The sequence below is a fragment of the Siphateles boraxobius genome, unplaced genomic scaffold (genome assembly GCF_051911475.1).
Source record: "Siphateles boraxobius isolate OS27281-9 unplaced genomic scaffold, OSU_SipBor_1 6, whole genome shotgun sequence".
NCBI lineage: Eukaryota > Metazoa > Chordata > Actinopteri > Cypriniformes > Leuciscidae > Siphateles > Siphateles boraxobius.
In genome coordinates this window covers 26,366,907-26,380,781 of record NW_027509186.1, presented here as the reverse complement: position 1 = coordinate 26,380,781, position 13,875 = coordinate 26,366,907, and the positions used below count along the sequence as shown (strand labels likewise).

General features: G+C 41.9%; 1 protein-coding gene across 3 annotated transcripts in view; it reads left to right on the top strand.

The window, feature by feature from the left end:
• Positions 1-13,875, top strand: part of grik4 (glutamate receptor, ionotropic, kainate 4) — a 454,446-nt gene that overhangs the window by 317,472 nt on the left and 123,099 nt on the right. For 2 of the 3 annotated variants that reach the window (XM_077208503.1, XM_077208502.1), the window contains exon 6: positions 8,547-8,712. In XM_077208503.1, coding sequence (XP_077064618.1) covers positions 8,547-8,712 — 166 coding nt within the window. Of the gene's footprint in view, positions 1-8,546; positions 8,713-9,803; positions 9,902-13,875 lie in introns of all 3 variants that reach the window. The other variant, XM_077208504.1, reaches the window with a different exon arrangement.

Genomic DNA, 13,875 nt, shown 5'->3' with positions numbered 1-13,875 from the left:
AGGGAGACAGCCTTCGCTCCAACCCATCTTGTAGGAAGGAAAGCACGACACTGATCGAACATCTCTGGGGGTCTTCTCAGTGAGAAGAGCACCAGTTGACGAAGAGGTTCCACTTCAATGCATAGGCATGTCTCGTGGACAATGCTCTAGCGGAAGTGACGGTAGCCACCACCGTTGGTGGTAGGGTACTCAAACCTGCCTCGACCCGTCCGGAGCCACACGTGGAGGTTCCAAAGATCGGGACGAGGGTGCCATAGGGTGCCCCGTCCCTGAGAAAGGAGGTCCTTCCTCAGAGTGATCGGCCAGGGAGGTGCTGTCGCGAGGAGTACTAGTTCAGAGAACCAGGTCCGGGTGGGCCAGTGTGGCGCAACCAGAATGACCTGCTCCTCGTCCTCCCTGACCTTGCAAGAGGTCTGCGCAAGAAGGCTCACTGGCGGAAACGCATATTTGCGGCCCTGCGGCCAGCTGTGCGCCAGAGCATCCGTGCCGAGCGGCTCAGGGAATAATACTGGGCGCAATGGGTCGAGTCGTGAGAGGCAAACAGATCCATCTGTGCGTCCCCGAACTGGTCCCAAATCAGCTGAACCGACTGGGGATGGAGTCGCCAATCTCCCGGGAGGGGCTGAAAGCCGTGAGAGCTCGTCGGCTGCACAGTTCAGGGCTCCTTGGATATAGATGGCATGAAGCGACCTCAGATGCTTCTGACTCCATAAGAGGAGGTGGTGGGCAAGTTGCGACATACGGCGGGAGCGCAGACCACCTTGACGGTTGATGTACGCTACAGTGGCGGTATTGTCTGATCGGACTAGTACGTGTTGACCCTTGAGCACGGCCCGGAAGTGGCGCAGAGCAAAACGTACAGCCAGCAACTCGAGGCAATTGTCATGCCAAAGACGCTGGAGTCCTGTCCAGGAGCCTGCGGCAGCACGTCCATTGCACATGGCGCCCCAGCCCGTGGTGGAGGCATCTGTCGTTACAACAACATGCCGGGAAGCTCGTTCCAGGGGCACTCCGGCCCGTAGAAAACTGAGGTTGGACCACGAGGTGAAGGTCTGCCGGCAGGTCGGAGTAACTGGTACTCGGAAGGTGCCGTGTTGCCATGCCCACCTCGGGACTCGGTCGCAAAGCCAAAGCTGAAGCGGTCTCATATGAGCAATCGTAGCGGCGATGTTGCGGCTACGGATGCCATATGCCCCAGGACCCTCTGAAAAAACTTTAGTGGAACCGCACTCTTGTACTTGATTGACTCAGGCAGTGGAGAAGGCGACCAAGTCAATACCGAGAAAAGAGATCCTCTGCAGGGGGCAAAGTTTACTCTTTTCCCAGTTGACCAGAAGGCCCAGACAAGCTAGGTGCAGGAGCACTGGGTCCCTGTGTTCGCAACCCTGGTCTCGAGAGTGAGCTAGGAAAGCCAGTCGCCGAGATAGTTCAGGATGCGAACCCCGTGTTCCCATGGAGGAACAAGGGCTGCCTCAACAACATTTGTGAAGGAGACGCGAGGAGACAGGGCCAGTCCGAATGGGAGAACAGTGTACTGATATGCGCGCCCCCTGAAAGCAAACCGGAGGTACGGTCTGAGTCGAAGGAGAACGGAGACATAAAAGTAGGCGTCCTTCAGGTCGATCGCTGCAAACCATTCCTGTGGACGCACACATTTGGAAATGCGTTTGGCCTGGAGTATCTTGAACGGCAGCCTGTGAAGGGGCGGTTCATATGCGCAGGTCCAGGATTGGCCGTAACCCACCGGATTTCTCCAGGACAATGAGGTAGGGGCTGTAAAACCCAGAACTCATTTTGGCTGGAGGGACAGTCTCGATCGTACCCTTCGCCAGTAGGGTAGCAACCTCAACTCTCATGATAGGGGCATAGCCACCGACCATATTGGAGCGGACTCCCCAGAGGCGGGGAGGAGACCGTGCGAACTGAATCGCATAGCCGAGCCGATGGAACCGAGCCGAGCGACCCAGCAGAACAGATTGGGAAGCTCTAGCCAGGCTCCCAACAACTGTGCCAGCGGAGTAACGCGAACCACAAACGTCCCCACGGTGGTGCAGCGAAGCGGAATGACCGGCCCGGACATGGACGGCATAGCAGCCCGGTGTGGGGGCACGGTCATAAACGCGGGGGCGGAATGCTGAGAGCAGTACGCGGGGGCGGAATGCTGAGAGCGGTACGGTCCGGGGACGGCACACACTGTCATCCGGCTCTGAGACAGAGGGGGACGAGGGGTGCACGGCTCGGGGGCGGCGCACCGTGTTGTCCAAGAACTCTGTGTGCTTAGAGACGGGAGAGTCAGTTCTTTCGGAGAATAAGGATTCTTCCCCGGCCCTCCACCGGGGAAAGGAGTGGCCCTGCTATCAGCTCCCGGAAAGAACTGAGTCCCATCTCTGATCTCCCATCGGATCTGAGCGGATGCCGGGGCCGTCGGGACAGAATATGCCTCAGTCTGCTCATGGGCGGTTGAGAACTGTTGTAAAGACCTCAACCGGACCGCCGAAGGGCCGACCTGGGATATGAGGGTGTCGAGCAGACGGGTCCGCCGGACATCCTGCACATCGGACATGTTAAGCCACAGGGGACTCTGAGGACAAAGTTATTTTAGTATCACATCAGAGCGTTCAACCAGGGGACCCCAGTGTGCCCATGGGCAGCGGCCCCGTGGAGGGGAGGAAGGGCGGAGAAGATCAACGAGGGATCGCTGGAAGACAGGGTCTTCGAGGATTTCGAGATCTCCTGATGCACATCCGGGAAGAAAGGTATTGGAGTTGACGCCGACAGGTGCCAGCGGCCACACCCAGAAACCAATCGTGCAGCAGCGAGCGCACAGGACAAGGTGGAAGGTTCCACTCTAGTCCGACGCTCGCGGCGACCTGGGAAAGCATGGCCATCCTCTCAGGATCTGACTCGACAAATGCCATATGCACACCCGAAAGTGGCACGTGAAATGGCACTGTCAAATCTTCACTTCCTGAAGATTCTAGCCCGCCCTGTGATGCTGCGATGGACAACAGATCCGATTCTGGAACATCAAAGGAAACCCGCGGGGGGTCCGAAGACGGGCCCGCGTGGGTCCCGTGATCGTTCACGGGTTGCGTCAATAAAGAGGGGGGCATGGGGCACGGACGGATAGTCGGCGCCTTTGTTCCACACCATCACCCTCAGGTCACCCTGGTCACCAGCCGAAGTAGCACCTCACGTGGAGAGTGTTAGATCGGGGTGTGGATGAGGGGACTCTCTCTCTAACAAGATCATTGAGTCTCGACCGTAATGACGCGATGGTCACGTTCCCGCGGGGAGAATGTGCGTCATCCACAAACGCTGCTCTAGCGTGATCAAGCCTAAACACGCAGAGCAGAGAATGTGCCCATCAAAATCGGAAATGAGTCAACCGCAACCAGAAATGCACGGGCGAGCCGTCTTTAAAAAGATTGCCGTCACACCAACACCGGAGAATGGCTCGTCTCGTAGAGTGAAGTCAGGAATGGCTGTGGAGTGAAGAGATACTCTTGGCTCCGAAGCGAAAACATATCTGCATGTGGCCGGCGTCCTCCTTTTATACCCACGAGGTAAGGCGGAGATACGCTATGCAAATTCCGCAGACCCATGGCATTTCTTTGTCATTGGCTCGTTTTGTAATGCTCAAAGTCAATAGGCTTTCTAAGCGAAACCCCATTCGTCTTCATCCGACGTAACTCGGAGTGACAACGAAAGGGAACCAAATTTTCCTTGATCTTTTGGCACAAAAGTTGTCACTGTATTATACTGTACTCACTCTAAGTTTCAGAACTCAAAATTTCCTCATTAGTTACGAAAACAGCTTTTATTGGAACAGCTCTGGGTAGAACGTCACGGATTGCTGTCTATAAATTACAATTACGAAATCGTGTGAACGCACCATAAGCTCATTGTTTTGGTTCTGGAGGAACTGTAAAGGATGGCTGCTGTTCGTTTGCAGCGCTCTATGACTGTCAACCATAATAACAAAAAATGCTTATGAAAAAAATTGCCTACCCTACCTTTGATTTTGATAAATTTCACAGAAAACAGACTTCATATTTGTGCCATTTTGTATCTCAAGTAATGCATCTTGATTTAAAAATCTTTTGACATTTGTACTGGAAAACAAGACTAAAATACTGAAGAAAAACATCACTTTTCTTTTTTGTAGTGCGATCAGACATTACAGTAAAAGTTGTTTCCATATTTATTCCATATTACATACTTTTTTTTGCAAAAAAAATGACTTTTAAAAAGTATAGGATATCTTTTGAAAGTTGTATTTTCAAACTCTGAAGTATTGCTAATACAATTCATTGTTTCTCCCTAGACATTGACATTTAGAAAACGTATTGATGTATTTTGTTCCCTACAGTTTATTTCTTAATTTTCCTTTATTATGGTCTTAAAAAGGTCTTTAAAATTCTTAAATTTACCTTCATAAAACCTGCAAAAACCCTGATATTACTTCTAATTTAATATGTTTTTTTATCAATAAAAATCTTGCTAACCATAAAAGCGGGACTAAAAGAACATTGAACAAAAGAACAAAAAAAATGCTGTTTATGATCCCTTTACTTGACTTTTTATCTCTCACTTTTAACTTTATTTCTCATATTTGTGGCTTTCCTATAATTGCTTCTTTACATATCACATTTGTAACTTGTAACTATGCTGACTTTATCTCTGTTGCAAATGCGAACTTTTCTCATTACTGTGACTTTATATCTCACAATTGTAACTCATAATTATGGCTTTCTTATTAATTATGTTTCTTATTTAACTTTATCTTATAATTACCTTTTGTATTTTAACTTTATCCCACAATTACAAGCTCCATCTGTTAGGTGATATTTGAAATTCACCCAAGATGACTAGTTCAATTCATCTCATTCACCACGGCTTCACCTTTCCACCTGCACCACAGCTGGTAGACACAGTGCAGTCTAAAAGGCCACCCACAGCTTTAAAACGTTAGGAACTTTTAAAGAATTTCTGCTTGATGAATGCTTGTGAAACAGAGATTGACGGAATTTTTTCCCTTTTTCTTTTCTCAAGCATAGTGATCAATGAGATTGTGGTCAATGCTGAGCTTTCTCTAAAGGCCTCAGTGGCCTTTTATTTCCTTTGCTCTCCCCACCAGAGACTCTTGACGTTCACATAGCCTCCAAAACATGATTACTCCACTTAGTGCTTGAGTGTGTGTGTTTTTCCCCAAGCAGCTGACTTCCCATGGTCCATTGCACCACATTAGAGAGGTGTGCAATGTCACGATCATTCACAGTACCCCTCAAGCCACTCTGCCATCCACATATGGCTGATCTCCATGTCTTTGAGTAATGGCACTGCTTTCTGCCTGCGTCCGCCCCCACCAACATGTGAGGTAACCTAGCATGGTTTTGTCACTCGTTGCCAATCTTGAGTGTGACAACAGACAAATATGGCCGACTTTACTGTACAGCAGTGTGTCCAGCTGTATCATTTGACTCTGTGGCCCTGGTAAAAGTTCTGTGATCTTTTATTAAACATGATTTCGTTCCTCTGGCACGTAAGGGAACAGATGTAAGATCTCATTATACTTTACCTTGCCATATGGCATTAAATCCCCTGAGACCGTCCACCCTTATGGATGTTTTTTCATTCAGAGCTACAGGTAGAAAGCAGTTGGACGGCCGTAGACAGTAAAACCAGGTCTATCTTTCATACAGGATGGTAAAAAAAAAGCCAAGGTGGGAGTTTTAAATGGCATTCCCTGCACATTTATATTTCAGCACAGCATCACAACAATCTGCACAATTTTTGCACAAAGTAAGAAAATCGGATTTGTTCCAAACGACTTCACAAATGGCACGTTGTGAAAGCAACACATTTCCCTTTGAGGTTTAAATTGATTATTTAAATACGCCAAGGAACGTTTTAAGTAACATTTATGATGTCGCAACAGCTTTTGTTATTTAGAGAAGCCCGATTAAAATTACTTCACAAAAATGATTGGTTACTTTAACTAAAACATTTTGGGAATGTCCATTTAGATAAATACTGACAAAGAGCTCAATTTGCTCAAAGACTGTTTACTAGCATACTAATTAAATAAACTGAATTGTCAGACAAAACAGTTACATTATAATTCACAAGATATTTATTAAAAAACCATTATACTGCATTACAAATGTCCAAAATGTAGCATCTTTTAAGTGCCTCAATATTCATTTCTACCAGGTCAGCATGTTCCCGCTGCTTTAAATGAAATGTTGGGCACATATACTTATACTAACGTGTTGCATGGCTGTTTGCCTGACTTCAGTGAGCTGCTTTTGGACTGCACCAGGCCCCTCATTAAAAGCCTCTCAGCAGTGCATCTGTAGGCCTGACAGCTACTCTGTCAACCAGCAGGAGCAGACAGCACACCAACAGACAGATATTACCCTCATACACAACTCTCCCTCTGGCCCTCAATTCCAATGCTGAAGCCCAGATTGGCTCAACCAGGGCAAGAGTTTCTGTTTACGCCCTGGAAATGATGCATATGCAGTGTACTGTAACCACAAGAAAAATGGCTTTCAAACCCCTTTCAGCATTATCCTCCATTTCCTGTCTATACATCATGGATATTCACTACGTATATTTGAGCATGCAATGAGACAATAGATCTGACATCTGTCCAAATGTGAGTCTTAAAAGGATGGTTCACACACAAAAAATAAAATACTGCCATTATTTACTTACCCTATTGTTGTTCCAGACCTGTGGGACTTTATTTATTAAGTCAAAAACAAAAAGGAGGATTTTGAAGAATACTCTGATCAACCTTGTTTTCACAATGGTGTTACAACGAACAGGAACTAAGGTTTTCCAACATTAAAGGATGCAAAAGCACCATAAAAGTGGTCCATACGACATTTACTTTTATTCCAAGTCATGAAGTAGCGTTGCGTACTTGAACAGATCGCAATTTTAAGTTGTTAGTCTCTAAGAATCCTGGCATCCAGCATTGCTCTCCATACAAGATATTATGAAAATGTGGTGCTGTACAGTTTGTAAACGAACAAACCAAAAAAAAATGTTCAGGTAATCTTTTGATCTAATTCAAAACACCATGATTTGTTCATGTTCTCAAGTTCAACTCACTGACTCAGGATTTTTCCTTTTCACACAAGTACTCTAATATTAAATACTTTTTACAGTGCTTTTCTACAGGTATTCAAGATAATGATGACTGGTTCCTCAATGTAAACCCGTCTAACTTTCTCTTTTTTTTACCTAACTCCCACTCTAACTATTAAGAGTCTTGGCATAAAATCTTAAGGTTTGCTGGAGTCTGCATGTGTTCTGTATGAAAGGGAAGCTCATTTAGCCTTTGTGAAAACATTTTAACATTTTGCTGCCGAGAATTGTTACCCCGAAGCTCCACTTGAAGCTCCATTTGAACCAATAATTACTTTAAGGAATCAAATCTCACACTAGATAATCTAGAAAATCCAAAGGTGTCTTTTTGTACTATATATAAATGTTGTTTGTCTTTCCTCGCTGAGCCGGATGTGACTCTGTTGAATTCATTCTGAATAATATGAGCTTATGCACAGAGGAAGTCAGATTGTAGCCGCTATCTACAAGTCAGCAAAGGGGCTTTGGACAGATGGGATGTTGCCTGGAAGCCGGCATGGGGAATAAAGGAAAGAATCTTCTCCGAGAAAGAGAGAGAAGGTCGGAGACTTGTACATGTCTCCCCACTGCAGCAAGCCCATTACCGGCCTCTCTCTAAACCCTCCATCTCCAAGAATCCCAGTTGTCCCCCGAGTGTCTGAGAGCCTGTGTGCCCTATCCATCCACACTGGCGGGGACTCCATTACGCCCTGATGGAAAGCGATGGAAAACCAATTGGGGATACAGGGCCGTGCAAGTACGATGCATGGTCACATGGCCCGCCGCAGACAGGCAATCTGCTGTGATGAAGAGGCCCTTTACACAGCCCGCCTGCGTCCTCTAGGATCCCCTTCAGGCCCCACCGAGCCCAACACCCACTTTTCCCGAGCCCGACACGTCAACACATCGGAACACATCAAATTAAAGAGCAGCAAATGCTGAAGTCTCCATGGATATGGAGACGTTTTGCGTTATGTGCTACTTCTGTTCGAGATGTCAAAGGTCAATGCACACATGCCCTCTGTGTGAATAAACATCTTACTTGGCATTCATATGCAGAGAAACTTTTCCTCAATCATCGCTGGGGTTCATAAAAATCTGTTTTTATTTAATCTAATACAGTTGATTTTCTATTGTTAATTTACATGCCTTCAGAGAGGAGAAATTATTCTTTTGAAATTATTAAAATGAGTTTGTATTAGTTTTAGGCGTAAAGTGGATCTAATTAGTCTGATGAGAATGCCATGATTCTGTTGCACAGCCACTCTTGAGACCCGCATCACAGTGCAGTAAACAAAACGCCCTCCTGCAATTTTCTTTCATTCAATTTACCTGCGGTATCCGCCTAACAAGAGCGGTCCAGCAGGGCTGATTTTTTTTCTGTTCTGTTCTGCGTCCCTATGCAGGTGCCGTACGTGAAGGTGGCTCCGGAAGACATACTGAAGGTGCAGTTTCCTCGCTTTACCACGCTGGACCTCAGGCCCACTAACACAGACATCAGCATGGCTGTAGCCGGACTGCTAACATTCTTTAACAGCAGCACGTCGTGTCTCATATGTTCTCAGGCCGATTGTGAGTATCATATGGTTTTTATTGTAATGAGGAATTGTGTGTGTGTGTTTGTGTGTGTGTGTGTGTGTGTGTGTGTGTGTGTGTGTGTGTGTGTGTGTGTGTGTGTGTGTGTGTGTGTGTGTGTGTGTGTGTGTGTGTGTGTGTGTGTGTGTGTGTGTGTGTGTGTGTGTGTGTGTGTGTGTGTGTGTGTGTGTGTGTGTGTGTGTGTGGTTTTTTTTTTGGAGGGGGGGGGGGCATCTGTCAAGCAGCAGAAAATACAGTCAACAATAGTGAAAAAATCTGTGGTAGCAAAGCCTTATTGACTCTAGTCTTCAGTGTTACATGATCCTTAAGAAATACTTTTAATGTGCTGATTCTGTGCTCAAGAATCCTTTCTTATTATTATTATTAGTTGAAAATGGTTGTGCTACTTAATGAAGTGTGGGGGAGCTTTTTTGCAGGATTCTTTGATGAACAAAGTTAGAGAAAGAAAAAGAAAAAATATATATATTTATATAAGTTTATCCATATGAATTATTTAGTTTATGTTTGTTTGTAATTTAAAATATATATATACAGCACTTAATTATATCTAAGATGCAAGGGACAATTTCGACAATTCAACAATTCCGAAATAAACAACTAAATTAATACATTTTGTTTTCATTTCTCTCGCCCACCTCGGTTAGGGAGCCCTGCATTAGAGCCAAAATAACATGTACCATAATTATATATGTTCTGCTCTACTCTTTCCTGAATTGCACAAATAGAATTGCCTGCATCTGTCAAGCAGCAGATGTCGTCTCGTATAGATTGTTACAGCTGCATTCTGACATATGCATTCTCTACCAAGTAAACATTGTGTTTCATAGTGGTACATGCTGTCTTTGCACTCTCTTTACCATTGTATGCCTTTGTACACATTCACAAACTCAAATACTCCATTACACTCTGCTGATTATGTGGCAGTAACAACTGCTTATTAAAGATAACATGTCCACACTGTTTTGATGATGACATTTAATTCATTTCATGCTGTTTAACTGTACTGCACTGTTAGATAAATCCAAATGTGTTGTTCATTCTTTCTCTTTTCCATCTGTGTCCTTCAGGTATTCATCATTTGTCATGTCCCATTCATTCACCATCAAACATCCACCCTGCTGCTCATGTCAGAGACAGAGATGTCCATGGAAATGAATGACTGAAGGTTTAAATCCAACCCACTGTAGTCAAAGAAATGGTGACTGACGGATGACCCTTCGCAAGTCTCCTTATTAGACACACATTGAGTTCAGCTTGGCAGAGGATTAAAGTTTAGTATTCTGCCTTTCCATCTCGGAGCAAGGATGCCAAAAATTACCCAGAGAATTCAAACAAAGTCACATTGCCCCTTCAGACAGTGGCTACCTTTCTCCCTAATCAGCTTAAGGCCTTCAAGTGGAACCGCTATAATTCCCACTAAGACGTCAGAGAGGGTTGTAGAGAGATGGCAAACTACCAATACAGACTTGAGAACAGGGTCAAAACTGTATCAAACCAATAATTAAAATTGCTTTGGTGCAGGTCTAAAATCACATTGAAAAAAATGACATGGGCAAAATTCAGGATTTAAGAATTTGATCTCTTTCAATTTAGAAGTTGTTTTTGAATTCAATTGTTAACACCCTAAAGAATCTTGAATTGAAATCTGATTTCTACTGAACTGCAATTTAGAGACATTATACACAATCACACAAAACTTTTGTGACAAAACGTAAATAATGAAATTTTGACAATTGAATGTTGAGACATTTTTGTATGATTACAGATATTTCAAAACTAAGTCCAGTACTGCCAAAAAAAAAAAAGATTACAATTTTGTGATACAGTACAACATTTTTTTTCAATATTAAATATCGTATACATTACCTTTCAAAAGTTTTAGGACAATACAATATCTTTTTATGTCCTTGCAAATACTCTTATACTCACCAAGGCTGCATTTTAAAGTTATAACAGTTTAAAACAACTGATTTCTATTTTATTATATTTTTAAATGTAATTTATCCCTTTGATGCAAAGCTGCTTTTTTTAGCATTAGTCCAGTCTTCAGTGTCACATGATCCTTCAGAAATCATTCAATCAATATGCTGATTTGGTGTTCAAGAAACATTTTTGTGGAGATTCTTTAAAGAATAGAAAGTTTAAAAGAACATCATGTATTTGAAATAAAAATACTTTGTAACATTTTAATTCTATTCAAATTACAATTACAATTCAGAATCATGTTTAGGAATTCTAATTCAGTTCTGAATGGCTCACAACCCTGGCACTCCGATGGAAAGACTCTCTCGAGACTTCAGGGGAAAAAAACAATAAGTAAAATTTACTCTTTTGCACAAATATTTTTTAAGTAAGTCTCACACGCATATTTCTGAAGTAAATTTCACATATGGAATTAATAAGTAAACTCTACTTAACTAACTTAAATGAAAGTAACAAAAAAATAAGTAATTTTAACTTGGCTAGTAAAAGGTTGAGTAACATATTTAGTTGAAGTGTCCTTTGCAATACATTTTACTCAAATAATATAACATTGAATAAACCACACTTTTAAAATTATATGCGTTACTTAGAAACATCTAAGTTATTAATACAATAGATCTACATTTCAGAAATCATGATTCAACGCAGAGACCTCAATATTTGGTAGACAATACACAATGACGGTAACATTTGATGGATCGTTTTTGTGTTTGAATGTGTCATTTTGAGTAGAAAATTTACTTCAAATGTAACTAAATGACAAGTTACTAATCCTAACAACAAAATCATTGATAAAACAGTGTAAATATAGCTGGAAAACAGTGAAAATCAACCTCATTAATTATTCAAAATCCAGTGCATGACGAACACCAGTATCAGAAAAGTTGAGTAATTTTACTTGATTTTATAACGTTGATATTTACGCTTTCATTTCTACATGATTGACTTGAGTCCTAATATAGAAGCCTGAACTAACTTTTTCATGTAAATTACTGTTTTTTTCTGTAGTATTTACTTCACCACAAAATAATTTTCATCAGTGTTGAGTATGAATGATTTGTATGCCATTGTGATCCTATCTACAATTGCTAAATCTGATGTTATTATCTCAGTCCTAAAAGGAACCCAATGTTTTGCTCATTCTACCAGAAAATGCTAAAAGCAGACAGCATTGCAAGTAACATGGAAAGTTTGGCTTGTGGTAGACTCTAAAGTTAACCATTTCACACTCATGCCAACACTATTCCTCAAATGTTTTTCCCTTTGTACCTTTGGAGTACAAGCGCAGCTTTCTACACAGAGATGAATTGGAAATGGGAAAAACAAAATAACATTGTTTTTCAGCTAATAATGAGTGCATGCGCTCCCTGAAGATTTCTGTTGGAAAATAAAGGAGATTCACAACAGCGACAGGCAAAACTTAAAATACTTTGTGACAGAAAACTTTCATAAAACTGTACTAGGGTGCTTTTGTCTCCCATAAGAAATCCCTTAGAGCAATTCTAAACTTAGCAAGCTTCCAGACAGCCTAAATTAAATGATATTTCATGTCTGTCAGTCAGTGCAGTTGTATATTACAATTTCTTTTCTTTTTTTTATGAATAAGTTATACTTGCATTTACATTGTTGACATACACACTTTTCCCATACACAGAATGCAATGATTGGATGAAGGTCCATAGAAGATATATACAATTTTGTTTTATATATTTAGACCACTATTTATAACCACACCTATTATTGTTTGCTATCAATTTTAACCAGGTTAACAAAAAATGTTTATGAAAAACATTTCCTACCCTAGCTTTAAGGTCTGTTTACACAAAGAACGATAACTGTAATGGTAACTATAATGATAACCATATTAACACTTACACCGATAGCATTGTTTATTTTAAGCACTCTGTTAATATAGTTGCAACACATGCTTTAAAGTCGAATAGAATTTGATTGGCTTCCAATGATTTTATTATTAATCAGCTAGAAAAATGGCTGTGAAATTGCTGTGCCGTAATCGTTATACTTGTGGTATGGATCACTTGAGTTAAGGACAGTGCACATCAAGGACGATAATAATAATCGTTTTAACTCTATGAGAATAGCAAAGTCTATACCACAACTTTAACCATTACAGTATTGTTGGAATCACTTTCAAAACATTTTTTTTTTCCTGCTGATGAACAATAAAAAACATTAACAAACAATCAGAATCTACACAACTTTTAAGCGGCAGAAGACATAACTGCAGTGCACACTAATAATAACGTCATTGGTGGTAGGCCTAATTATCATTATAGTGTATTATTATTACTATAGTCAGTGTTGGGGGTAACGTTTTAAAGTAACGAGTTATGTAATCAGATTACTTTTTTAAGTAACTTGTAAAGTGTAAGGAACTTAGCTATATGAAATATTGATAATCAATAATAACTTGTTATGATTAATTAATAATATTTGGGTCAGTTAATTGGATTAACTTGACATGGCTAAATTAATATTACAATCAATTAACCAGTTCGTCCAATGAACTCTTTTGATTATTAATTTATTCTAAGAAAAGGGTATCTTCCCTGGCCACAGAAGAATAATTATTTATTAGCATGTAAAGCGTTTTGAGCATGTAGCAAGATCAAAAACCGTAAAGGGACTTCATATTGCAAGCAAATCAGAACCAAATGCATAAAGTGCATAAGTTTTATTAACTAAATCATAAACATAAATAAACTAAACACACATATATACAGAAATAGGTTAGTGATAGGATGAAATTGGAAACCGGAAGAGGGACTATGAGAAGAACCATAAGAATTTCATTTTCACATTTCATCGAATTGAATACTTGCATTTGTAGTGGGAACGATCCTTGAAGTTATTGAAAATTGAAGTCGTTGATGGTTCCGGCAGTGTCAAGTGGAAGTTGGTTGAGAGTTCTCTTTCTCCAGGAACACATGGCTGGTTTGGTCAAGGCCTGGGGCCCTGTTGAGGCCACGCCAAGCACCCAGAAGAAGTGAGGAAGTCGGAAGAGTGGGTGATTGGAGTCGTTGTTGGTTGGAGTCTTTGTTCCAAAACTCCTGAGATTTCCTTGGTTCTTTGTGAGAGAGTCTTCTCTCTCCTGCATGATCCCATATCTGGTTGGATCGAGGCCTGCTGGGCCCT